The sequence below is a fragment of the Camelina sativa genome, chromosome 18 (assembly GCF_030686135.1).
Source record: "Camelina sativa cultivar CO46 ecotype springtype chromosome 18, ASM3068613v1".
Lineage (NCBI taxonomy): Eukaryota > Viridiplantae > Streptophyta > Magnoliopsida > Brassicales > Brassicaceae > Camelina > Camelina sativa.
In genome coordinates this window covers 17,919,689-17,944,716 of record NC_141897.1, presented here as the reverse complement: position 1 = coordinate 17,944,716, position 25,028 = coordinate 17,919,689, and the positions used below count along the sequence as shown (strand labels likewise).

The 25,028-nt window shown below is 35.2% G+C and overlaps 4 protein-coding genes, 1 long non-coding RNA gene, 3 other non-coding genes and 4 pseudogenes across 10 annotated transcripts; 3 read left to right on the top strand and 9 right to left on the bottom strand.

Moving 5' to 3' along the window:
• Positions 1–639: 639 nt before the first annotated feature.
• Positions 640–2,051, top strand: LOC104763502 (FBD-associated F-box protein At5g56370-like; annotated as a pseudogene).
• Positions 2,052–2,250: 199 nt separating this feature from the next.
• LOC147923032 (putative defensin-like protein 283) lies at positions 2,251–2,938 on the bottom strand. Its single transcript, XM_087500148.1, has 2 exons — positions 2,748–2,938; positions 2,251–2,548 (listed from the first exon to the last, which is right to left on the bottom strand). Exons 1-2 carry the CDS (start codon positions 2,809–2,811, stop codon positions 2,319–2,321), a joined length of 294 nt encoding a protein of 97 aa, XP_087356274.1. The 5' UTR covers positions 2,812–2,938; the 3' UTR covers positions 2,251–2,318.
• Positions 2,939–4,053: 1,115 nt separating this feature from the next.
• LOC147923031 (uncharacterized) lies at positions 4,054–4,609 on the bottom strand. Its single transcript, XR_015589504.1, has 3 exons — positions 4,493–4,609; positions 4,307–4,406; positions 4,054–4,190 (listed from the first exon to the last, which is right to left on the bottom strand). It is a non-coding gene; the product is annotated as an uncharacterized LOC147923031 (long non-coding RNA).
• Positions 4,610–5,999: 1,390 nt separating this feature from the next.
• LOC147923030 (small nucleolar RNA SNORD24) lies at positions 6,000–6,084 on the bottom strand. Its single transcript, XR_015589827.1, has one exon. It is a non-coding gene; the product is annotated as a small nucleolar RNA SNORD24 (small nucleolar RNA).
• Positions 6,085–6,140: 56 nt separating this feature from the next.
• On the bottom strand, positions 6,141–6,214 carry LOC147923029 (small nucleolar RNA R12). Its single transcript, XR_015589527.1, has one exon. It is a non-coding gene; the product is annotated as a small nucleolar RNA R12 (small nucleolar RNA).
• Positions 6,215–6,757: 543 nt separating this feature from the next.
• On the bottom strand, positions 6,758–6,831 carry TRNAI-AAU (transfer RNA isoleucine (anticodon AAU)). The gene has a single exon. It is a non-coding gene; the product is annotated as a tRNA-Ile (tRNA).
• Positions 6,832–6,886: 55 nt separating this feature from the next.
• LOC104761695 (glucosidase 2 subunit beta) lies at positions 6,887–11,743 on the top strand. The gene is made up of 16 exons (XM_010484811.3): positions 6,887–7,168; positions 7,279–7,395; positions 7,614–7,709; positions 7,866–8,105; positions 8,526–8,782; positions 9,180–9,260; positions 9,352–9,462; positions 9,676–10,006; positions 10,098–10,199; positions 10,288–10,389; positions 10,462–10,519; positions 10,637–10,705; positions 10,880–10,967; positions 11,083–11,144; positions 11,242–11,293; positions 11,391–11,743. Exons 1-16 carry the CDS (start codon positions 7,033–7,035, stop codon positions 11,454–11,456), a joined length of 1,968 nt encoding a protein of 655 aa, XP_010483113.2. The 5' UTR covers positions 6,887–7,032; the 3' UTR covers positions 11,457–11,743.
• A 499-nt stretch (positions 11,744–12,242) lies between these two features.
• On the top strand, positions 12,243–15,390 carry LOC104761694 (putative pyruvate kinase, cytosolic isozyme). Its single transcript, XM_010484810.3, has 3 exons — positions 12,243–12,719; positions 13,777–14,238; positions 14,337–15,390. The coding sequence occupies exons 1-3, from the start codon at positions 12,492–12,494 to the stop codon at positions 15,147–15,149; spliced, it is 1,503 nt and encodes a 500-aa protein (XP_010483112.1). The 5' UTR covers positions 12,243–12,491; the 3' UTR covers positions 15,150–15,390.
• A 414-nt stretch (positions 15,391–15,804) lies between these two features.
• Positions 15,805–18,115, bottom strand: LOC104761693 (E3 ubiquitin-protein ligase SIRP1-like). The gene is made up of 2 exons (XM_010484809.3): positions 17,709–18,115; positions 15,805–17,304 (listed from the first exon to the last, which is right to left on the bottom strand). Exon 2 carries the CDS (start codon positions 17,261–17,263, stop codon positions 16,034–16,036), a length of 1,230 nt encoding a protein of 409 aa, XP_010483111.2. The 5' UTR covers positions 17,264–17,304; positions 17,709–18,115; the 3' UTR covers positions 15,805–16,033.
• Positions 18,116–18,371: 256 nt separating this feature from the next.
• On the bottom strand, positions 18,372–19,336 carry LOC104763501 (putative FBD-associated F-box protein At1g32375 pseudogene; annotated as a pseudogene).
• Positions 19,337–20,091: 755 nt separating this feature from the next.
• On the bottom strand, positions 20,092–22,808 carry LOC104761692 (alpha carbonic anhydrase 5-like; annotated as a pseudogene). The gene is made up of 7 exons (XR_015588470.1): positions 22,338–22,808; positions 21,940–22,157; positions 21,587–21,698; positions 21,088–21,189; positions 20,868–21,035; positions 20,576–20,629; positions 20,092–20,355 (listed from the first exon to the last, which is right to left on the bottom strand). The product of XR_015588470.1 is annotated as an alpha carbonic anhydrase 5-like (transcript).
• A 287-nt stretch (positions 22,809–23,095) lies between these two features.
• On the bottom strand, positions 23,096–24,389 carry LOC104763500 (putative FBD-associated F-box protein At1g32375 pseudogene; annotated as a pseudogene). The gene is made up of 2 exons (XR_015588469.1): positions 23,352–24,389; positions 23,096–23,230 (listed from the first exon to the last, which is right to left on the bottom strand). The product of XR_015588469.1 is annotated as a putative FBD-associated F-box protein At1g32375 pseudogene (transcript).
• Between the last annotated feature and the right edge of the window lie 639 nt (positions 24,390–25,028).

Below are 25,028 nucleotides of genomic sequence, written 5' to 3'. Positions count from 1 at the left end.
CTTTATCGTTGCTAAATAAACTATCATCAATTTTTCGTAGGATGAAACCACAAACTAATAAATGATGGTTTTGGATTAGTAGAGGCCTACGAATAGTTTTTACCGAAGAAGGAAAAAAGAAAGTGGTGAGAGTTTTTTTTATTTTTTATGGGCCAATAGTTACTTATGTCCAAAATATAAATAAATCTAGTTAATTAAGTCCAAATAAAAAATAAAAGAGGTGTTAGATAAATAGCGTGTCAAACCTTCTCGTATATATAACATAATATTGTAAAAAACCTTCTCATATATATAAGATAATATTGTTTTGTTCGTGGGATATTTGAAAGTGACTACATGAAAATACCGATTAGGGTTCGTCAGTGACGACAACTCGACAAGGTCCTTCCAATCTTACTTCTTTTAATTTTCTGAATGTGAGAAATAGCATCGCATAATTTTCTAGGGTTGATTCCAATCTCTCTGAAATAAAATTTGTTTTTATTTGATTTCTTGTAGACTTCTACTTTTTATGGTTTGCAGAAAAACAATGTGTTCATATGTTCCTGTTTCTATACAAATTGAAGAAAAGGAAAGCTAAAACCTGGTTTTGTGGTTTTTGTCTCTGATTTAGGGTTTCGTGTCTTGGTGAGCACTCGATATGGACCGTATCAGTTTGTTCCCCGATGATTTCCTGTTGCATATACTTTCATTGCTTCCTACAAAAGATGTTTCGAAGACTAGTGTTTTGTCAAAACGATGGCGGGATCTTTGGAAGCTGGTGCCTAAACTCGTGTACATCGATAACAATAACAAGACTGAACATTGGAAATTTTTGCAGTTTGTTGACAGGTCTTTGCTATTAAACAAGGCTCAAGTCTTAAAGAGTTTGCATTTCAAGTTAGATCGACAATGCAGGGACGTAGATATTGGGTTTTGGATTAGAATCGCAGTTTGAACGAGGTTTGAGTGAGCTGAACTTTGATTATTGCTACACTATTGATACGCCTAGCAGATTGCCTCAGAGCTTGTTTACATGTGTAACACTCGTGGCCCTAAAGCTAAAAAACGTATCGCTCGTGGATGTTCAGTTCCCGGTTGGTTTTCAGTTTCTCAAAACGTTGCACCTGGTATGGGTGATCTTCCGAGACGATGAATCTTCTCAGCAGCTTTTATCAAGATGCCCTGCTCTTGAAGTCTTGGTCTTGGATCGAGCCGTATATGACAACGTAGCTACCTTCTCTGTTATGCTGCCTACATTGCAAACATTTGTCTATGATTCAACCGGTTTGAAAGATCCTGCGTTGTTGATGAATACGCCTTCTTTGAAGTACTTAAAGATTGTAGATTTTAGTTACGAGTGTATGGTTGAGGATATGCCTAAAATCGTGGAAGCACATGTCGAGGTTACATGTAGCAACATTAATGATATCCTCAGATCACTCACACCACTCAAACGCCTCTTGTTATGTTTACCCTCAGAGGTAAGTTATTACACTTGACAGCAATTATGAATCTAAAAACTTGTTAGTCGTTTTAAGTTTTTGGTATCTTGTATTTTGCAGTCTCCGTTTCCTATTGGTACAATTTTTCATCAGCTTGTACACTTGGAGTTTTGCACTTGTGTAACGGAGTGGGATCTACTTATGAGTATGCTCCAACATTCGCCTAAACTACGATATCTCAAGCTTAACGAGGTAAAACATTCAATCCCTTGAAACTATGAAACGGTATTGTGGTTTTTCTCTAATGGGATCTAATAAATGCACACAGACGCATGGACATTTTTGTGGAGTTCCTACATTTCATTGGGACGAGCCAAGCACTGTTCCTGAAACGTTGATGTTTGTTCTTGAGACTTTCGAGTGGAGAAACTACAGAGGAGGGAACAGAGAGAGAGAACTCGCAACGTATATCTTGAAACATTCAAGGCGTTTAAAGATTGCTACGTTTTTCCCACATGTCACTAGACCCGCCACACTGAAAGTAAAATATGATATGATCACGGAATTGGCGCGTACGTCGAGGGGTTCAACAGAATGTGAGCTTGTGTTTGGTTAAATTAAATGATGGTGTGGTCCTTAAGTCACTAGGAGTTTGGAGACTGGATTTATAGAGAGATTGGCCAATTCTATTATATCTTATTACTTTGTTATTGACTCTAGCTTGTAGACCTGAGAGTGGCTACAACCTTTGGTATTGGCTGATAAGCCTATCTCTGTACACCTCTATTTTTAGTTATTAGAATTTTATGGAGTTGAGTCAAGAAAATAATCAAGGAAAACAATAGCCATATATTGATGTTGTTATATGAATATTATTGTGAAAATGAGATAGTTTCAGTTACAAATACATGTCTCGAAATCTATGTTGCAAACACCTTTCTTCGGACGACAAAATTGTTTGCAATCACCGTCAGACAAACATAGTGGTCCCACGTCTTTCCCTGACTTATTCATAGCTGTTGGCGGTGTCGGTGTCGGTGGTGGTGGGGTGCAAGCACACGGGCTTGATGACTCGCAAAAGCATTGGTGATGCAGATTCTCACGAGCCGCCGTGACAAGTAGTACTATGATGGAAAGACAATGCAATCAATTGGTACGTTTGATCAAAACTTAGATAGTAGTAGGATGCACATAACAATCAAGAAAAACAACAACAAAAGAATAACTTCTTGATCAGACAGATAAATTTATCATGCAAAGATAAAAAGTAGTACTATGATGGAAATAAGCATATCAGATGCATGTGGACAAATAAAAACAGACCATGTGATACTATGATGTAGATTGTTGCAGCAGTCATAGCTAAGGAGAAACTGATCTTTGTCATGTTTACTGTTTGTTGTTTCTTATTTTCTGGGGAGTATAGTTGGAATGTGTTTTTTGGGTTTGTCTTTGACTCTTTGCTATATATACTTTGTTGTTAGTTTGGTGAACTTATTTATAGGCTACGGTGTTTATACTTTATCACAAGATATATAGAAAAAGAAATGAATCCAAGGAGATATATTCAATCAAAAATATATATAACTTAAACAGAAATATATTTAACTTAAACAGGGGCTCGAGGGTATGAATCTAGCATTTTAATTGATTTATGTAAAAATTCCAATTCTATGTTATTCAATCATGAATTTCAGAATTCTAATGAAATCTACTATTATGGAACTAATGATATAAAAATCTACTTTAAATAGTTACATTGTTATTGAAAACATTTTGAGGATTTGATTTTAATTTTTTTTGGATAGATTTGGATTTGAAAAAATTTATTAGTTAAAAATACCAAAATCTAGAAAATCATCAAAATCATAACAACTTCCCTAAAATCATCAAAATAATATAAAAAGTCATTAAAATTCAAGTCTTATAAATTATTTAATTCAATCTCATGATTTTTGTGTAGGGTTTAGGAGGATTTTACAATAAATTATAACAACTTTTCTAAATTCACCCAAAATAATCAAAATCATGAAAAAACTCATTTAAAAATAAATAGAAAAAACTAACAAGTATATGATAAATATCACATAGGGATTATATTCCCCACCCTAGATATGGATTTCATATTTTCTAGAAACTTTTTCTTCCAAGTCAAATCAAGGTGGTTTAATTTTGTGAAAGATGGCCATATGCACAAAGCCATACGGAAATGAACCAATGATAATAACATAAAATTAGGGAAACCACAAATCGGGAAGTTGATAGTAAAAACTAGCAAAGAGTGCGTAAAAAAAAGTTTTGGTTGAGAAATAAATTTGGTTTGGGGAGAAGAATAGACTAGATTGTGAGCAAACTAGTCGTCGAATGGATCAGAAACACGTTATTACGCCAACGTGAAACACTTTTTTTTTTTTTGGTCAAACGTGAAGCACTTATTTATGTCTTGAATCTTGAGGCATAAAATAGTCCATTACAAAGCAATTAAATTACATCTATTCAATTCATCGAAGACCAACAAAAAATTCATAAGATATCATTTGCAGTTACATTGTCCAATTTCATAGTTACAATAACCACCATTTCCACCGCACGTACTAAAGCACATTTCGTCCGACCAGCATGGCGGTCCGCTATTAATCACTGCGTTTGACGACCAACAAACACATTTACCGTTTTTGCTGCATATACCACCGTGTGAACAAATGTTTGTGCAACTCATGCCTTGTACACATTCTCGATTCTCAAGCGCCACCGTAGCCAATATTGCTTCTCTCGCATTTGCCAAAAAAAAAACAAAAAAAAAACAAATTAAAACCAAAAAATGCATGACGACGATTTTAATTTTGAATTGCGTTTAATAACAGTGGGACATATATAGAAACCTTAAGTGTTATACGATTCATGTGTTTGGGACTATATGAGAATCAACAATGTCAACAACAACAAAAAGATGACAGAAAACAAAAAATTTGTATCCGCATTCTACAATGCCAACAAAGAATTCATCGTCATATAAAGATCTATAAATCAAATTAAAATGGCGAGGTTTGTAAATCAATCTCACATACACGAGCATATGCAAAACAAAACAAAATAAGTGAGAGCAAAGAGAGCAATATAAGAAGTGGTCTTCGGCATTGGAAGTGTCTAATAGACGAAATTACAAATTCTATGGGGGATGTATTGAATGTAGCATTTTAAATAATTTGTGTAGTAATTACAAATCCTATCTTATTTAATCTAAAATTTTTTAAAGTGCAATGAAATCTAGTGTTATTAAACTAATGATTTAAAATATACTTTAAATAATATATTAAAAATCTACTGTTACTGAAAATATTTAAAGGATTTAATTTTTAATGATTTGGAAAGATTTGAGATGATTTATTTAGTTAAACTATAAAAATCTAAATTTCATGGTTTTATGTGGGATTTGAAAGGGTTTTACGATAAATCATATCAATTTCTCCTAAAATCATCAAAATCATATAAAAACTCATTAAAATTCAAATCGAATGAAATCCTAGATTCAATATACCTCCTAAATCTCATGGTTTTATGTACGATTTGAGAGGATTTTACAATAAATTATAACAACTTCACTAAATTCACCAAAAATTATGTAAATCAGGGTGGTTTTAATTTTGAAATTAGATGGCCATATGCACATAGCCATATGGCAATGAGCAAATGACATGAATTAAAATTAGGGAAACGACAAACCAGTAAGTTCAAATTAGAGACTAGCAAAAGAGTACGTAACAAAAAAAAAATTGGTTGCGAAATATATTTGGTTTTGGGCAGAAGAATACGCTAGTTTGTGAGCAACTAAACTATTCGGCATTGGAAGTGGGTCTAGTCGTCGAAAAATGGATAATTGAATCGAATAGTTCTTGTGGGTGTTATATAGCATTTGGTTTAGCGAGATATTCGTGGGAACTAAAATTCTCTGATCGAATTTTCAGAATTGACCAAGTATATAAACTCTCTCAGATATATATCCTCCTTCCACATATTGTCAAATTATGTAAATATCTTACATTAAAAAAATGTCATTAGATGACGATAGTTATAAAAAATATTCCAGAGTTTATCGACTCCAAAAACTCTTTGTATAATTTTGACGTTTGTACTAAACTTATCTGCGTGCCTGGCTTGAAATTCATTATCCGGTTGTCATATATCAATTCCACAGGTAAAATGATGTATGACGTATCTATTAAATCCAATGATTTCACTAGGATTGGATAATGATTAATGACAATACTTAACCATTAGATCATATTTAATCCAATTCGCATCAACTACTACATTAGTACTACAAATATTATATTCAAAATAGACATCATATATATATCATCTTGTGACAAACTTTCTCAATTCCTTTTATTTTTGCAACAGTTCAAACTAACGATTAAATTGATCTTATGGTTCCTTTATGAATATCATCAATCATGCTCTTGGTTTCAGTTTATGATTCAAATTTAGATCCAAAATTAATTTGAGTTTAAAACAGAAAAACAAGGATAAAAACGGGACAATGATTGTCAAAAAAAATATATAAAAATTAGATAAGGCCTCAGAGATCTTGGTGGTAAGAATCATCAATTGAAGAATTACTTCATCAAGAGTAGCAAATATTATAATCACATCACCGGCCAAAATTCAAAACATCAAAAACAAAAACAAAAAAAAAGTTAAATGAAATTGGATGAGATGAGTCAAAAGTAGCTGGTTTATTAATAATCACATAATTCAGTGGGAATCCGATTTTTTTTCATCACTCTCATCATCAAATCCATTCATCAAAAAACAATAATAATCCAAACAAATACCCAAAATATTCGATATAAGAGATTGATAGATGTATCTCCCTCTAATAACCTAAGCTCCTTTGGTCAAAAAAATAAAATAATAACTAGGTTCTTAAGAGGCAGAGCAAGCTTACGGAGGTAATTTACGTAAGCTTACCGGACATAATTACATATATCCATCATCTCTTTCGCCTAACGATAGATTTCTTAATCCATTACCATAATAGATTTAAGAAATTTGAAAATTAGGCTAACCAAAAATCAAAAATAAATGATTTAGACTCAATGAACAAAACATTCGGCGGACAGAACAAATAAAAGCTTTGATTTGAATAGTTTGAAAGGACAGAGGAGAGAAGATGAGTATATATATATATATGCTTTGACTTTGCAAAACCCTAGTTCTTTGTTCACCATCTTAATTTGGTTTGGGTCCAATTATAAGCCCATTCTAATAAGCCCATAAAATAAGTAAGTTTAATAAATAAAAAAACAGATAATGAAATAAATGCAAAAAAATGGCCCATGCAGATTTCGAACCTGCGACCTTCGCGTTATTAGCACGACGCTCTAACCAACTGAGCTAATGGGCCTTTTTGTTTGCTTAACTTTTACAATTTATAAGTTAACAAAACTTATGCTCAAGATAAGCTTGCATAAACGAAACTGTGTCGTTTCATCGAATCTGTCGAACTTCTCTCTCTCAGACACTGCTGAGGCACTCTTGATTTTCCCGTGGCCAAATCTGTTTTTTTGTTCTCCGTTCATTCTCTCCGGTCCCGATCTCGAAGAAGATGAGAGTAGTTGTATTGTCTTCCTCTGTCTCCGTCTCTTTGCAGCTATCGTTTCTTCTTATTATTCTCCTTGCTTCTGTTATTAGATCGAACTCGTCTCCATCAAACGATCCGTTTCTCGGCATTTCTCCTCAAGGTTTTGGTTTCCTGCTCATTCAAAGATCTGCTTCGTTTTTTTCTCAAGATCGTTCACTGTAATTACTCCGATTTGATCTTTTGTTTTTTTTTCTCGTTGATGTTGTGTAGATGAGAAGTATTACAAGTCATCTTCGGAGATAAAGTGTAAGGACGGATCAAAGAAATTCACAAAAGCTCAACTTAATGACGATTTCTGTGATTGTTCTGATGGAACTGACGAGCCAGGTTCGTTTCTTCTTCTCAATTTCTCTGTAAAGTTCTTATTGTGTAGCTCTTTTTTTTTTTTTTTTTTTGGTACGATTGTGATTAGATGATTAACCATTACAGTTTCGTTGGGAATTGAAACTAGTGATTAAAGTTCTGGTTTGTGTTTAGTGGAGTGGAATAAAGTTTTTGCTTTTTTTGGGGTATATGTGTGATGGATCATATTGTTTACTGTCCAGGTACCTCAGCTTGCCCAAATGGGAAATTCTATTGTAGAAACGCAGGCCACTCTCCAACTGTTTTGTTTTCTTCCAGAGTCAATGATGGTATTTGTGGTATGTTACTGCTATTCATTAATTCGTTTACATTTAGTTTCTGTTGAACCTCTTCTTTTTTTCAAGCTATGTGCTTTCAAATGCCATATGGAGGAAGAAATTGTTGAAGAATTAGTCTATCAGTACTTATGGTTTGTTTTCCCCCTATGGGAGCAGATTGTTGTGATGGAAGTGATGAATATGATGGTCAAGTGACATGTCCAAATACATGCTGGGAAGCTGGAAAAGCTGCTCGAGAAAATCTTAAGAAAAAGATCGAGACATATAACCAAGGGCTTGTTATTAGGAGACAGGAAATAGAAAAAGCGAAAGTGGGTCTAGAGAAAGATGCAGCCGAATTGAAGAAGCTGAAAAGTGAAGAGAAGATTCTCAAAGGCCTTGTTGAACAGCTGAAAGGTTTGCCATTCTTTCTTCTGATGCGTGACGTAATCTTTCTGTTGACTGATTTTGCAAATGGCATGAGAGGGGAGGTTTAGTTTTCATCTTAGAGAACTGAAACGGACATTTGAAATAGTACCATGAGAAAAATTAGTGTACTGGATTGTGAAAGAGGAACCGTACATATTAGTGTTAGTGTAGTTGGATGCTTGATATGCCACGGATCAGTTCTTAAATTTTCACTAACCACCAAAAGGAAAGGAAGAAAGTGAGAAAATACATGACTTGTAGTTTACGTAGTGGAATCTCATTACCTTCTTTCTATGGTCACTACTGATGATAAAGACAGACCGTAAATTATAATTAGAGTAAACAAATTTCAACTTCTTTCTATGTGATTGACATGTTTACATTTCCCTCGAATCATTTCTTCTGTAGATCGTAAAGAACAAATTGAGAAGGTAGAGGAGAAGGAGCGTCTACAGAAAGAAAAGGAGGAAAAGGAAAAGAAAGAGGCCGAGTTAGCAGCCCAGCAAGGAAAGGGGGATGCTGAGGAGAAGACAGATGACAGTGAAAAAGTTGAAGAAAGCACAAATGATGAAGGGGTGCCTGGAGTTTCACAGCAGGACGAAAATCCCGATGATACAACACATCATGATGAGATTGGTAATTACAAGGATTATCCTTCAGATGAGGTTAGTTCTTTTCTTGAACTGAAATACATTTGCACGCTTTCATCTTTGTAGCTTTTTTTATTGTACTTATTCAACCAAGTAAGGAGTCAAACCATGGAAGATAAGCTCATCAGACCATTTGTCAATATTTTGGCTCCCTTTGGACCTCCTGCTCATTCATGAATCATGAGGTCATGAAGTAAAATATTCAAGTTTCAATATGTGAGATGCTTGATACTCTTATCTTTTTCTCATTCTTATTGACATGATGACATCTAAACCTTGGCTATCTTGAACTCATTCACATGACTATGAACCCTCGTTAATACCTTCAGTGCTTTTTATATTTCTTGAGTTCTCTTGTTTTGCTTTCGGGTTGTGTAGTTCAAGCGGGTACTGAATTAGACTTTAATTTCAGGAGCCAGCAGCTGAAGCTGAATCTGAAGCTGAACCAACAAGTATATTGGAAGAGGTTGCTCACACTAGTCCAGCAGACGAGGTATGAAAGTTATTTCATTCATATGTTTTCCCAAAAGTGGTGCAATCTGTTACTTGGAAGTTAGATGATATAAGGTTGTCTACATATACAGCATGTTGTGGAGAAAAGGGAGGTATCTCCGTCATCCGACGATTCCGTCACAGAGGGATCTCATAGTGATGATAGTACCAATAAGGAGGAATTAGACGAGGTTAAGAAAATGGTAATTTACTTTCAATTTCTGGCCAAGTGCTTACAAAAAATTGTCATAAATCTGAGTATAGTTCTCTGAACTTCCGTGATGAGAGTACTCTTTCTTTTTTAAACTTGTCTATTGCATTTTTTCGATAACTCTTCCCATTCTGAGTTATATCTCGGAGATTATTAAATTCCTGATTTTTCCTTGACGTCAAAGTACTCTACATTCTATTGATAGGAGGATCCTGAAACCGAAAAAAAGGAAGAGTTGTCAAAGGAAGAGTTGGGGCGACTTGTTGCCTCTCGTTGGACAGGAGAAAAATCTGATAATCCAACTGAGGCAGACGATAACCCCAAAGCTGAAAATCAGGAAAACCATGAGCACACGCCCATAACTCCACCTGAAGTAGAAGAAGATGATGGATTTGTTTCTGATGGTGATGAGGATACCGGCGATGATGGGAAGTACAGCGACCATGAACCTGAAGATGATTCCTACGAAGAGGAGTATCGCCATGATTCTAGTTCTTCATACAAATCTGATGCAGATGATGATGTCGATTTATCAGGTCTGCACTATTTCCACAGATATTTGTATTCTTGTACGATGTTAATCATCTATCAAATTTAGTTGACATGATTGAATTTCGTTACGGATAGAGACAACCTCAAATCCTACTTGGTTGGAGAAGATACAAAAGACTGTCAAGAACATTTTGCTGTCTGTGAATTTATTCCAAACCACCCCAGTGGACAAATCGGGTAAAATAGTAGTTTAGCATCTCCGTTAATAGTACTAGTGATACTCTTTTTCTTTAGTGATTCATCTATATCATTTTGGAATGTGCAGAGGCTGATCGGGTACGCAAAGAATACGATGAGTCGAGCTCCAAACTGAATAAAATACAGTCAAGGATATCAAGCTTAGAAAAGAAACTAAAACAAGACTTTGGTCTGTATGATAAGACATCCTAAGCACTTACATTTGCCTTTCTTAGAGTTAGTTCTTATATTGTTATCGCAGGACCGGAGAAAGAGTTCTATTCATTCCATGGTCGTTGTTTTGAGAGCAAACAGGGCAAGTAAGAATATTCTTAGCAGTGTAATTTAATGTCACATCCATTCTTTATTAGCATTATCGGGTATTATAATTATAATTATCTTATGCATTTACTGTTATTACCTAAATAATGGCATAGGTATACTTACAAAGTCTGCGCATATAAAGAATCAACCCAAGAGGAGGGCTATTCAAAAACTCGGTTAGGGTAAGTATCGTACCACTATATATTTTCTTTGCATGCTGATTTCATTCATGATACATACACTAATAACGAGGAATGGTTTCGAAGTTGATGATCATATGTCAGTAACTTCTTTATCTGTGTTTATATATACCCTTCTATTCTTCTTTATTTTGTTCTATGGGTTTGCTCAAATAGGGATTGGGACAAATTTGAGAACTCTTACCAATTCATGTTGTATACCAACGGAGATAAATGCTGGAATGGCCCTGATAGAAGCCTTAAGGTAAGTTTTTGATATTGTTAAAAGTCTAAAATTGTTCAATTCATAATCTGAGACTTGCGCTTGCAAAGATCACAGACGTTAAGTAGACAAAGCTTGACTAGTTCACCGAATGCAGGTGAAACTAAGATGTGGGTTGAAAAATGAGCTTACGGATGTCGATGAACCAAGCCGTTGCGAGTAAGTTCTTGTCTTGGATACATCTCACGGATCATCATCCCCTTTTGTCTCCAGTTTTTCCTTTTCTATCCTTTTAATTCTTACTCTCTTGTTACAGATATGCGGCGATCTTATCTACTCCAGCTCGGTGTTTGGAAGACAAACTTAAAGTAAGTTATTTTTTTTTGTCATCTCAAATCTCAAAGCAGACCTACTACACTAGTTGACACTTCATTAACCTGGTCCTGGTGTTTCGTCTTTTTATAGGAACTACAACAGAAGCTCGAGAAGTTGATGAACCAAGACAAACCTCAGAATCACGACGAACTCTGATCATTTTCAACTGAAATAATTCTTACCAGATGCGCACACTGCGCTTAGATTTATGTCAGTTAGACTAGTAATCTTGCTAAGTCTCAAACGTCAAGAAAGGAGGAATTAAAAAAAAAAAACAGAGAAGTTTTGGGTCGGAAGAGAATGATAGGGTCAAGTTTACCTCATTTGTGTTCAACAGAGATTCTATATATCAAAAGTATCTAGACAATGTTGAACCTTGGTTAAGCACAAAGCACGATTCTTCTATATATAAAAGACATGAAGGAGGCCTAAAATCTTATAAAGCTAAGTGTCTTAAAATTATTCGGGAGAACATCTCGAAGTTTAATCACTTTTTAGGTCAGAAAGTGTTTTAAATACGTCTTAAACAATTTATTATTTTCTAGATTTTGAATAATTTAATTCCGGAATTAAACAAAGATCAAAATCATCAAATCTATAAATTATTTACAAAATTAATATATTATCATCTTAACTACTGGTTAACAAGAAATTAACTTAAAACTGTCCATGTGTAAACAAACAAATGTTAAATAATGACAAATAACGTGCATTAAAAAGAGTTAAAATATCATTAAGAAGATATTTTTATACATATAGAAAAATAAACCATGGCTCGACAATAGTTCGAGAAGGCATAAAAAGGTAAACGAAAACGGAATATTCATAAGTCATAACAATGTGCGTCACTCCTTTCTTCACGGTAGAATATTAAACCGGTGGGAAACAATCAAAAACGTATCGGTCTTTTCTTGACCAAATCTAAACCAAAGACTCCAATTTACCATTTTTATTTTCATTTTTTCACCTCAAAAGTCAATAAAAGAAGGAGAGAGAGAGAGAGAGACTCTTCTTCATTTCTTCATAAATCTCTCTCTTCCTTTCTCAGATTCTCTCTGTATTTTCCTTGTTCGGCAAGCCAGATCTCTCTCCATAAATCTCTCTTTCTCATCTCTCTCTCTCTCTTCCTCTACACAAAAAAAAAAAACAATCCTCGATCCTTGCTTCTGTGTTACTTACTTACTTACTACGATGGCGACGGCGATGATAGAGCAAAGGCCGAAGACGAAGATCGTATGTACTCTGGGTCCAGCTTCCAGATCCGTTCCAATGGTGGAGAAGCTTCTCAGGGCTGGTATGAACGTTGCTCGCTTCAATTTCTCTCATGGATCTCATGAGTACCACCAAGAGACTCTCGATAACCTCCGTCAAGCTATGCTTAACACTGGTATCCTCTGCGCTGTTATGCTCGACACCAAGGTTCGCCGATTAAGTTCGCTGTTTGTTTTTGTTGCTGTGTGAAATTTTGCGATTTCAATTTTCAATCATTCCTTTGACTCGGATTCGACTGTGATCTAGAAATTCTAGGGTTTTTCTCTAGTTTTTTTTTTTTTTTTTTTTTTTTTTTTTTTGTGGTCTCTGATTGGTTTATTTCTACATCTTGATCTGTAACACTGACGGTCTATTTTATTTTTGATTGATTTTTTGTATAAAATGTTTTGTTTCATGCCTCTTTTGTACTCATCTATGTTTGGTAAAATTGTTTCTGTTTTTGTCTATTTATATCATATTTCTTTGTTTTTTTTTCTAAATAATTTTAACTCTTACTAATATAGAACTCTAACAAACCTTACTCTCATGAATGGTGCTTTTTAACTTCTGGGAATTGCCAAATTTTTTTATTAAATTATGAATCTAGATCTGTGTGGTATCGTAATTGTTTCTTCTTTGAACTCGAGTTAGACCAAATAAGTTGACAATATTAAAAGCTAGAGTGAAGGTTATAAATACGGTATCAATAGATGATCTAGAGTCAATATGTGGAGAGTGGTGATAGAGGATGTTCTTGAACTGTTCTCTCTTTTCTGTGATTTTGTGGCCAGAGAGAGTTTATTAGTGTGTGAAGAAGAAGTTATACTCGAAATTCAACTCAGTGTGAATTTTAAATTTTGATTTGTTTCCTTAACTTGGTTCTTGTATATACGTTTAGCTTAAAGCAGCCATATTGACAGCTTAAGAGACAGGAGACTTCTAATTGTAGAGTAAGAAGAAACATAGTGTTGATAGACAATCTTCTTAAATTGCTGTTCTCTCTTCTTGTCTATGATTATGTTTTTTTTGGTAGCCGGGGAATGGCATTAGTGTGTGAAGTAAAAAGTTCTAACCAAATTTCAGTTGATACTTTTAACCTGTTTGGTTTTTCAGTTGAAGATTTGTTCTGTCACCTTATGTCTTGTGTATGTAAATTGTGACAGATTTATATGGTTTTTTGATTATGCTAATAGAGGGTTGTTGTTGTTTTTTTTATCTTATAAAGGGTCCAGAAATCCGAACCGGGTTCTTGAAAGATGGGAAACCAATTCAACTGACACAAGGCCAAGAGATCACCATTTCGACGGACTATGACTTGAAGGGTGACGAGAACACGATATGCATGAGCTACAAAAAGCTGGCTGTAGATGTCAACCCAGGGATGGTCATACTTTGTGCTGATGGTACAATCTCGTTACTGGTCCTCTCTTGTGACAGAGAGAACGGTACAGTCCGTTGCCGGTGTGAGAACAGTGCCATGCTCGGTGAGAGAAAGAACGTTAATCTCCCAGGTGTTGTTGTGGATCTCCCAACTCTCACTGAGAAAGACAAAGAAGACATCATGCAGTGGGGAGTCCCAAATCAAATTGACATGATTGCTCTGTCTTTTGTTAGAAAAGGTTCAGACTTAGTCCAGGTCCGGAAACTACTAGGGAAGCATGCAAAAACTATTCTTCTCATGTCTAAGGTATGCTTAATCAAAGCTCTCTTTCTTAGTTCCGGAAATTACAGGATCAAATCTTTAGGTTGTGATGGTTTTGTGCTATCTTCTTTATGATTGATTAGGTTGAGAACCAAGAAGGTGTGGCAAATTTCGATGACATTTTGGTCAATTCAGACGCTTTCATGATTGCCAGAGGAGATCTGGGTATGGAAATCCCGATTGAGAAGATCTTCTTAGCTCAGAAGGTGATGATCTACAAATGCAACATCCAGGGAAAACCTGTGGTCACAGCGACTCAGATGCTCGAGTCCATGATCAAGTCTCCTCGACCCACTAGAGCTGAAGCCACAGATGTTGCAAACGCGGTCCTCGACGGTACAGACTGTGTCATGCTCAGTGGTGAAACCGCAGCTGGAGCATACCCTGAACTAGCTGTACGTACAATGGCTAAGATCTGTGTGGAAGCTGAGAGCACCCTCGACTACGGTGATGTCTTCAAGAGGATCATGCTGTACTCTCCAGTTCCAATGAGCCCACTCGAGTCACTCGCATCCTCAGCTGTCAGAACCGCTAACTCAGCTAGAGCTACTCTCATCATGGTTCTAACCAGAGGAGGAAGCACAGCGAGACTTGTGGCTAAGTACAGACCAGGAATGCCTATTCTATCTGTCGTTGTTCCAGAGATCAAAACCGACTTCTTCGACTGGTCTTGCAGTGACGAATCCCCCGCGAGACACAGCCTTATCTTCCGTGGTCTGATCCCAGTGCTCTACGCTGGATCCGCAAGAGCCTCACACGACGAATCAACAGAAGAAGCTATTGAGTTTGCGACTCAGTACGGGAAAGAGAAAGAGCTGTGTAAGACTGGAGACTCCGTTGTTGCTCTACTCCGAGTTGGTAATGCTTCTGTGATCAAGATCTTGACCGTCAAGTGATGATTCCATTCAAAAACTCCGTTTTTGGCGTTTGGAGAACGCTCCTATTATAAACGTTTTATCATGAAAGTATTCAAGATTGTGATTTACATCTTGAGATAGAAAACTCAAGTTCTATTTTTTTGCATATTACCACTACTATTGTGACCGGTGAATCCACTTAACAGCTCCTGGGATTTTTTTGGGTTGTATGGAAACTATTGGATCATTCATACACGTATCCATTATCATGATTTTCTTATTGTTTTTTGAAGTATATTTCTTACGTATAAGCCAAATATAATGGTGAAATATGTTTCTTATTCTTAAAATTGACAGGGCATGAAGACAAAAAGAAGACAGCCATGAATCATCGCCCCATACAAAAATCATTCCGACAAAGACTAATCATTATCTCTATTTTTGTAAAACTTCCATCATTATTTGGGCTTCAACTGAAAAATATAATTTTCATATTTCTGAAACTCCATTTTAAAAAACACAAAGATAATGGAAACACACATAATTTGATCATCTCTGTACAAAGACTGAATCATCATCGCCCATACAAAGCTCATTCCGACAAAAAGATTGAATCATTTCCTCTATTATGTAACATTTGCATCATTATTTGGACATCAGCTGACAGATACTTCATAGTATTAAGAAGACACAATTTGGAAAACAAAAAACAATGGAAACACACAAACTGAATTTGATCGTCTCTGTACAACAACAATGGATTTGATTTGTTCAACAGTCTGAGTGAAAGAACATCATTTTTCTGTACATAATAAAAGCAGAGAATGAAATGCAGAGAGTCCATAACAAATTTAAGAGCTAGAACTTGAGATATTTGAGAGAGCAACAAAAGATGGAAGAACAAGAACAAGAACAAGAACAAATCAGCGAGAGGAACCAGAAGATCTTGAGTAGAAATTGTTCTCACCAGATTGAGTTCCAGAGGATGAAGAAGCCGAAGAAGAAGATGATGAAGAGAACAATCCACTGAACGGCCATGGAAACGAAAACCGTCTTCCATTTCCACTCCTCGCATCATCCTCTCTTCCTCTCTCCCCACTACCAACACTCTCAACAACGTTTCTGTTATTAGTATCCCGAACATTTCTTGTTCTTGGCGGTCTCTCGGTGGAATCAGTCTTTGTCTCATCATCATCATCAGCACTAGAAGGAAGCTCAAATCGACAAACAGGACAAGAACTATGAAGCTCAAGCCAAGGGACAATACAACGGATATGAAACTTATGCTTACACGGCATCTCTTTAGCTTCGGTTCCTTTCTCAAAATCATCCAAACAAACAGAACATTGCAAAGGTTCAGTTATCTTAACAGTGGGTAAAGCTTCAACAGCTTCTTTACGAGCAGGTGGAGTACCTTGCCTATTAGGATCATTCTCAGCTAAATGCTGAAGTAAAAGATCTAATCCAGGTCCAATGAAGTAATCTCCAAGTGAAGTCAATGAAGGATGATGATGATGATGATTTTGATGATTTTGATCAGAAGACCCTTGAACAACAAGAGATTGGTTATACGGATTGATCATTATAACTCTACTGTTGTTGTTACCATCCCTCTCTCGAGGATTCTCATCAGAGCTTTCATACTCAGAAGCAATCCCAGCACGAATCCCTTGAAGCAACTGCAATATATTCCCTGAGCTTCTTCGTCTTCTCCTTAAGATAGATTCAAACTCTCTATCCAAATCAATCTCTCCACCATGTCGCCTAGCTCGATGATGATGATGACGATACAGATTACTGTTATCATTCCCATCAACATTGTTCAACTCATCATCAACATTATCATCATCATTGTCTTCACCAAACTCTGATCTCCTAAACCTTCTTCGTCTCCTAGGACTACTCATCATCCCAAGCAAGATTGGTGCCCATAGAGACAACGCACGGTCTGTTCCAAAATCGGTTTCTGAATCTTGAACATCTCTTGTTATGCCTCTGACTCCACTTCCACCTCCACCTCCATTGACATTACTGCTCATTTCTTCTATGAACCCGCTTTGACAAAAGGGACATTTGATCTCAGATTCCATTATTGGATTCACCATTTGTGAACACATGTGACACCAATACCTAGCTGCCATTGTTTCTTCCATGTCTCTCTCTCAATCCTTCACCTCCCCCAAATCTCTTGATTCTGCAAAACCAGAAGAAGAACACACAATGAAAAAAATATATAAATTCAGATCTAAGACCCTATAAAGTTTATAACTTCCTCAAAATGAGTAGATTTTTGTCATTAATTTCCCAGAATTTTAATGATTTTGACCTATCAAATTCGGATAAGAACATCTTTGTAAAAAAAAAGGAGAAGAAAAGCTAAAATCTTTTTAAAACAAATTTGGATAAAATCCAAAACCCATATGGAAAAAATTATAGAAAACCCAGAATCTTTGTAAAATAAACAAAACCCTTCAAAAAAGGAATCAAATTTCTTGCTTTTCCTGTCATATAATTTCTCAAAACAAATCCATTGAAGAAAAGGAAAAAAAAAAAAAAAAACCCAGAAATGTTGACAAACCCACAACACAAAAAACATACCTTTAATTAATGTCTCTGCTTTTACTTCTTGAAAACCCCAAGAAATAAAACTTTTAAAAATGGAGAAAGAAAGAGGAAATGAAGAAGAAGAAAGAGTGGAAGGAAACAGAAACAAAACAACCCAACCACGTCCTCTTCGTCTTCGGTCTAAACAACACCCCAACTCAGTTCGTTCCCCTTGTCTCCTCTTTACTTTATGTCATCCTTTTCTTAATTAGCATTTATTATCTTTAATTTAATTATTAATCAAGTTTAAGACTTTGTTAATTATAGTCTTTTTTGCTTCCTTTACAAATTTATATCACTAGCCTGATTGATTCAACGCCTGTGTGGTCTTCCTTTATTTGAGTTAGATTACTATTTGTTTGGTTTATATTATAATGACTAGTTGTAATGTTGTATATTCTAGTTGCAATGGAAATATAAAGGTATCTTCTCTTCTATGTAAACAAATGTATGTAAATATATATTCGTTTTGATGTAGACATTTTTAGATTGATAATGAAATTTTTATGTTTTCTCTAACTTTATAATAATAGACGCGTGAACTTTATTTCTTAGAATTGGGCCCGAGTAATGTATCTATCCATTACATTCTTCAATAATGTGTTTACTAAGCTTATCTAAGAATTCAAAAGTAAACACCAACCAAACAAATATGCTTCAGTCAAATAGAAGCTGGCAAGTACGTGAACACATAGGCGATGATGATGACAACGACTCTTTAAGCATCTCAGATTTCTCGTGATCGTTGGAATCATCAGAGGAGAAAATTGCCTTCTTCAAACGGTTTGCGTTTGTTAAGATGAATGCTGCTACTTGTTTCTCTTCTTCGTACCCTTCATAATTTACCCATTTGAGAGTTTCAAGACTCGTTACCAAACACTTAGGAATTGAACTCGGTTCACTCCAGCACGGACGTGGATAATCCTTATTATGGTACTGATACAACATGTAAAATGGATTAATAATATATACTGGTCGAGAGGAAAATGAAATAATTCAGGTTTAGATTTACGTACAGAACAAAGTTTGAGAGCTCGTAAATTAGGAGAGGCTCTGAGCATACACAAAAGTACATCCAACCACTTTGTTTTGCATGTGCATAACGTTAAACGCACAAGACTTCGGAAGACACTACCAATAGGATATGCATCCTGCAATACAAATCAGACTCAATCAAGTACACAATCAACATAAATAGAGAGGCTTCAAAAAAAAAAAAAAAAAAAACAGAACGTATAGTTTACCTTTGCGGTTGGTAAACATAAATAGAGACGCTGGACTGAAGTAACAAAACTTAGAATCTCCCCATTATGATTTTGGGTAACGACAACGCCTGCCTTAACAATATTAGGCATTTCATTCTCAATGACACAAACCCCACAAGAGCTATACTCAGAAATGACCAAGCGTTCCAGCAAAGGAGTATTTATCACAAACCCATCTTTGTCATCTTTAGCTCTGTCATGTGATTTATACAATGATGCGTACTTGAGAGAAGGCACCCTAACAGTGAAAACAGTCACATTGTCATCAGGACACTGCTCCACATATAAGTCTTCAAGAACAGGACAACTTAATAAAAGCTTCTTGACAAATTCATCACCACCTGGTGGGTACTTCATGGATTCAAGACTCAGTTTCTTGAGGGATGGGAAAAAAATTGAGGCGAATTTGGATGATGCATTGTCATCAGTAACACGGTTCTTTTGGATGATGCATTCGCCTCAATTTTTTTCAGCGAAAAAAATTGACTGTTTTCACTGTTGTATTATAATACAATTAAAATTTAAAAGAGACTAAATATTCATCCTGTGTAAACTAAACTTATCTTATTGATTAATCCAGTACGTGCATAAAAATATATCATTCTTATAATCAGAGGGAGCAAAGACCATAAGTTGATTGATGATATCTTGTAGCTAAACTAAAACAGAGAAGTTTTAGGATCATCATTCCTTCTATAGACCATGCCCACAAACACAACTTCCAGTATACTCTCTTCCGTTGTACTTTTCCTTGTTTGTATATCCCCCATTTTAATTACAATGTATGCTTGAACCCCATATGGCCTACGTTTTTACTACTAAGTACGTACTAAATAAACTTAAACAAAGACTACTACTACTGTCAATATTGTAGGAACTCTGTAAACGGTATACAATGCCTTGCTCAGTCTGTCTACAAGGGTTGATTCGCCACGATGGAGGTGGTTATTGCATTCTCTATCATTGGCTAACATTGATTTCTCAATTCTCAGTCATATCAATTTACAAGGAGACTTATTTGCTCTGTTATCTGATGGATTGACTACGGAAAATTCATGGAGAGGGATACTATAAAGCTTAGAGCCGAGGTTAGTCTGATCTTGTCAGTAAAATTTTGACCCCCGGAAACGTCAACTCCTCTTTAACATAAGAAACCATTTTATAACACGAGTGGGTGATGACTATATATTTAAATAAACAAAACGAAGTCATCAGTTTCTTCCTAAAAACATCATTTTGGTGTACATAATATAAAGAATTAAAGATTAGTAATAAGTTATATTACTGTCTTTCTTCATTAACTTAGCTTTTGGTTTGTATAAGTGCACCACACGCTTATTGATTGGTTGAAGCGGCCTCGCATTTGAATCTGAAGCCTGTAAGAAAATTTATTAATTTTTTTTAGAGAAATTATGTCTATTAATTGGATGATTAACTTGAATATGATCCTATATATCGACCATAAGTAGTAGTCATATTTACATATAATTAAGTAGTAATATGATAATTTATGTTAGTAATAAGTTATGAGTGATATGAACATGTAAATGTGTTAAGCTGCATAATCTTGATCCGAAAAGAAAGAAAAACACTTACATCGTGTACAGCCACACGGAGAAGTTTCACTTGTTTACTTGTCACACTGCGAATCTGAGTAGTGAAGATATAAAACATTTCATTTGTTTAATTAGGTAGTGAAGATAAAACATTTCATTTGTTTAATTAGGTAGTGAAGATAAAACATTTCATTTGTTCACTTGTTTATTAAAACATATAAAACATTTCATTTAATTAGGTAGGGAAGATAAAATAACAATAACAAATTGAAATATATATATATATATATATATATATATATATATATATATATATATATTAAGTACTATACCTCTTTGGAAACGGACCAAATAACATTTTCAGAACAGGGAGGAGCTGTAAGTGATCCGACATATCTATAATACTGTTTTGATTCAAAACTGAGTTTTTGGGATCAATGATTCCGACATGTTCCTCGGCCTCATGTGTATCAGTTATCTTCTTCAATTCTTCGATGAGTAATCAGTGATTTGATTAAACTAGTAGTATAGGAAGGATAAGATTGCAATACCGAAAGGAGAAAAGGGTCAGATGCTCCCAGTTTGTATAAGAAAGCGACAACAGCGTAGCGTTCATCTTCGCTCTCGTGTACCAAGTGTTTCTCAAGCGCATACCTATTTATGTTGTTTCGTTCAAACTTTGCATGCTATTCAAATCTCAAAACTCAAATAATTAAGTATAACTAAATTAGACTCCTCACCTATTAAGCCACAATGATCACATATACAAATTAGTATTACTTCTTATAGTTAGGTTCTTCTATATATTAAACTATATATATCATATTAGATATTACATGTTGGACTTGAAATATATGATAGAATGCCAAATATGATCCTTATTTAATATCCAAAACATGCCAAATAAAATGTGTTCGAAAAGGAAATATCGCAAGCATAACGTTGCCTAGACGGTCGTCTATGATCAGGCCGAAAGACATAATCGATAGATTATGGATAGAAGAGATTTCTTTTAACAGCGAGATAATGAGTCTACGTTATCAATTAAGACCTTTTGCCATTAATTGTATGTTCGGAAGGAGAGTGCCAATGAAGTTGTTGAAGTTGATATTTAGTACCGTTGACAGTGATACCATACCTTTGTTTCCTCCTTTGAATTTTAACTGCCACGGTAAAGAAAACAAAAAAAATAAAAGTATGACGAAAACCAAAATATTTACTAGTGCAGATTCGGATGATTAATTCTCTGTGGATCTTGACATAGACAATATTAAATGAAAACGTTATTCAGGTTTCTTAAAACTTTGAGAATTAGTATTTTTTGGTCCATGACATATATATCCTGATTATTTAAAGGAAAAAACATGAAATATATTGGAAAAGGTGATATAGTTGATTTTTTACCATGATGTCATGACCTCTGTTCTTGATGGTGGTATTAGAAGGCAGATACTGGCTACGAAGAGATCCAAGTTTATTAGTAACTACGACATTTTTGTCCTTAAGATCAATCGGAGATTGCATTTTGCCTGTTCCACACATTTTCCACTCGTCCTTTATTGTTCCCCATTTAGCTGGCCCCTTCTTTCCTTTCTTCTCGTAGCTAAACTCTGTTTCGTCCTCTATTCAAATCAAACAAAACAGACACTAAACTAATTTTAAAATATATATATATATATATATATAAGTCCTTGAAGGTGAACTTATTAAAGGTTCATTGGACTTAATTTTAGTCTTAACACTAAAGATTCCAACTTAAACACCTAAAGATTACTAAAAACAATAATATATAGCTTGCTTACCAACTTCTCCACCTGGTGCTGGTGCTGGTGCAGGTTTAGGTGTAGGCGCCGGTTTAGGTTTAGGTGCTGGTTCTGGTGCAGGTTTAGGTGTAGGTTTTGGTGCTGCTTCTGGTGCTGGTTTAGGTTTAGGTTTAGGTGCTGGTGTTGGTGCTGGTTCTGGTGCAGGCTTAGGTTTCGGTGCCGGTGCAGGCTTAGGTTTAGGTGCCGGTGCAGGTGCGGGTGCACTCGAAACAATGGTAACAGAGATGAAGGTAAGGAAAAAGATCCATCCTAGTGATGATATTTTCATTTTTTTATGTTCTGCCTTAAAGAAAGAGATGAAAGAAGACTCGATTTTATTATTTTTTGGGTTAATAAGTGGTCTAGATGATGAAAGTAGAGTTGTATACATAAACAAACACAATGCAAATGGTGTGATTTTCTTATGTTAACTTGTGAAAATCTAATTTAAATCGCGTGACTCATTTTAAGTGGTTCAGAATGTGAAAGTGTCGTCATATATATCCTTCTTATGAATAGACATCCAAAAGCAGTTCAAGTATTTAACCACAAAATCTTACCAAAGAGAAAAAAAACGTTTGAGACATGAAGCAAAGACCCCAAAAGATGATTAACCAAATTAAGAAACTAGTTAATACATCTTCTTCCGTAAACTTCTATCTTTTCGTTGGCAGAGACTAATTAAGAACAAAACCATAAGAAATTAAAGATGCTAAATTTGGAAGATAGAAATAATAACGTCCTAATAGCGTATATACCTGTTTAAGTTTGAGAGCTCGTAAGTTAGGTGAATCTCTAAGAAGACGCATAAGTAGATTCAACCATTCAGTCTCACATGTGCATAGCGTAAGATGTACAAGACGGTGGAAGACACTACCAACAGGATAAGCATTCTGCATAAGAGACGGAATTTTTCAGTACACAAAGCAATAATGTTTGATTGTAAGAGATGTTGCTATTCAAAGTGGATGATTAGATAAAAAAACATATGGCTGTCCGGTAATAACATATTACCTTTGAGGTTGGTAAGCAAAGATTAAGGCGCTTAGCTGAAGTTATAGATTCAAAGTCAAAATCTGTGGACCACAACAGCAGACAACTGAATTTAAAATCTTAGGCATATTGTTCTCGACGACACAAAACCCTCCACTGTAATCATCAATCTTCAAGCACTCCAAGTTAGGAGTATATATCACAAACCCATAAACATCTTCTAATTTTCTTTCGTCTGCTATATTCAAGACTAAAGTCTTTAGAGAAGGCACTCTAACGCTTAAAATGACCACATTGTCATATGGACATAGCGTCACATCCAAGTCTTCAAGAACAGGACAACTGGATAAAAGCTTGACGACAAAATCATCATCTGGATACTCCATTGCCGTAAGACTCAACGTTTTTAGAGATGGGAAAGAGATGTCGGAAGAAAGATCATTCATTAGAACCAAATAACTTAGTTTCAGTGTCACGAGCATTCTGAAGCATTTATATAAGCTCCTAAAGAGTGTGACAGGAGTATCATTTTCAGAATAATTATCAATCTCGATGATCAGCTCACGCGGGCAAAGTTTGTGTGCATCTTTAATCCACACTCGAATATCTTGAACACCACATGTTTTACCAAGTTTAAAATGCAAAGTTTCTAGAACTGGGGCCTCGTGCAGCAACAAAGACCTGTCTACAAACCGGATAAATCTTCTACGCTTAAGGTTATTATATCCATCATCGTAGACGAGCTTTGGCACCAACATCCAAAGAAACTGCCACCGCTTTGACAAAACCATTGTGGCCATAACATTATTAGTAAAAGGAAGGTTCGACAATATTTTCAAGAGAAGCTCATCAGGTAACTGACTTATCCTATCCATAATTAAGAGCTAGGTTACAGCCTCTTTGAAACTCCAAACCCTAGGGAGGTACGTACAGACAAGAACCCAAAACTCACTCCTTTGAAATCAAACAAGCTAGACGACGAGAATCCAAACTCTTTGAAAGAAAACAAGATCGATGACGAGAAGAGAATCAAAAGAAATTCAGAAAATAAGCAAAGACCTAAAAACTACCTAAAACATAATAATGCGTGGGCTATAATTGATGCACAGTCGGTGAAATAAAAGCCGATGAACCAAAGATCCCTAAGAGCATCATTCGTGGAGAACCGTTCACCATTACTCAAAGAAAAAAAAAAAAAATTTAATATGTAATTAATAACACATTGACACGTGTAGAAAAAAAGAGAGAAACGTTCCTTTCCTTGGTAACTTGAGAAACGTTCCTTTACCTTTCTCTCTCTTTTCTGTATTTTTTTATTACTTTTTAATAAAAGAATTTTGGGAAGTAACCTCCACTAATCATGGTCTAATAAGCTAATTGAATCGAACCGAACCAAAAAATAAAAACTAAACCAAAAACTCAAATCGAATTTATAAGTAGACATTTAGACTACGTCTATAACAAATATCTGGGATGATATTAAGCCTTACACACGTGCTTTTTAATACTTAGGATTATTTTTATTTTCTTAACATGGAGTTTCTTTTTTTTTTTTTTTTTGCAGACATTCTATTTTCCCGTACCAACTCAATCGTACGTAAGATGACCGAACATAGCTTGGTTTACACTGTAGTCATGATTTTACTTATTCCAGCTAAACGGGGACCGGAAATGGTTGATGCATGTTAACAAAATACG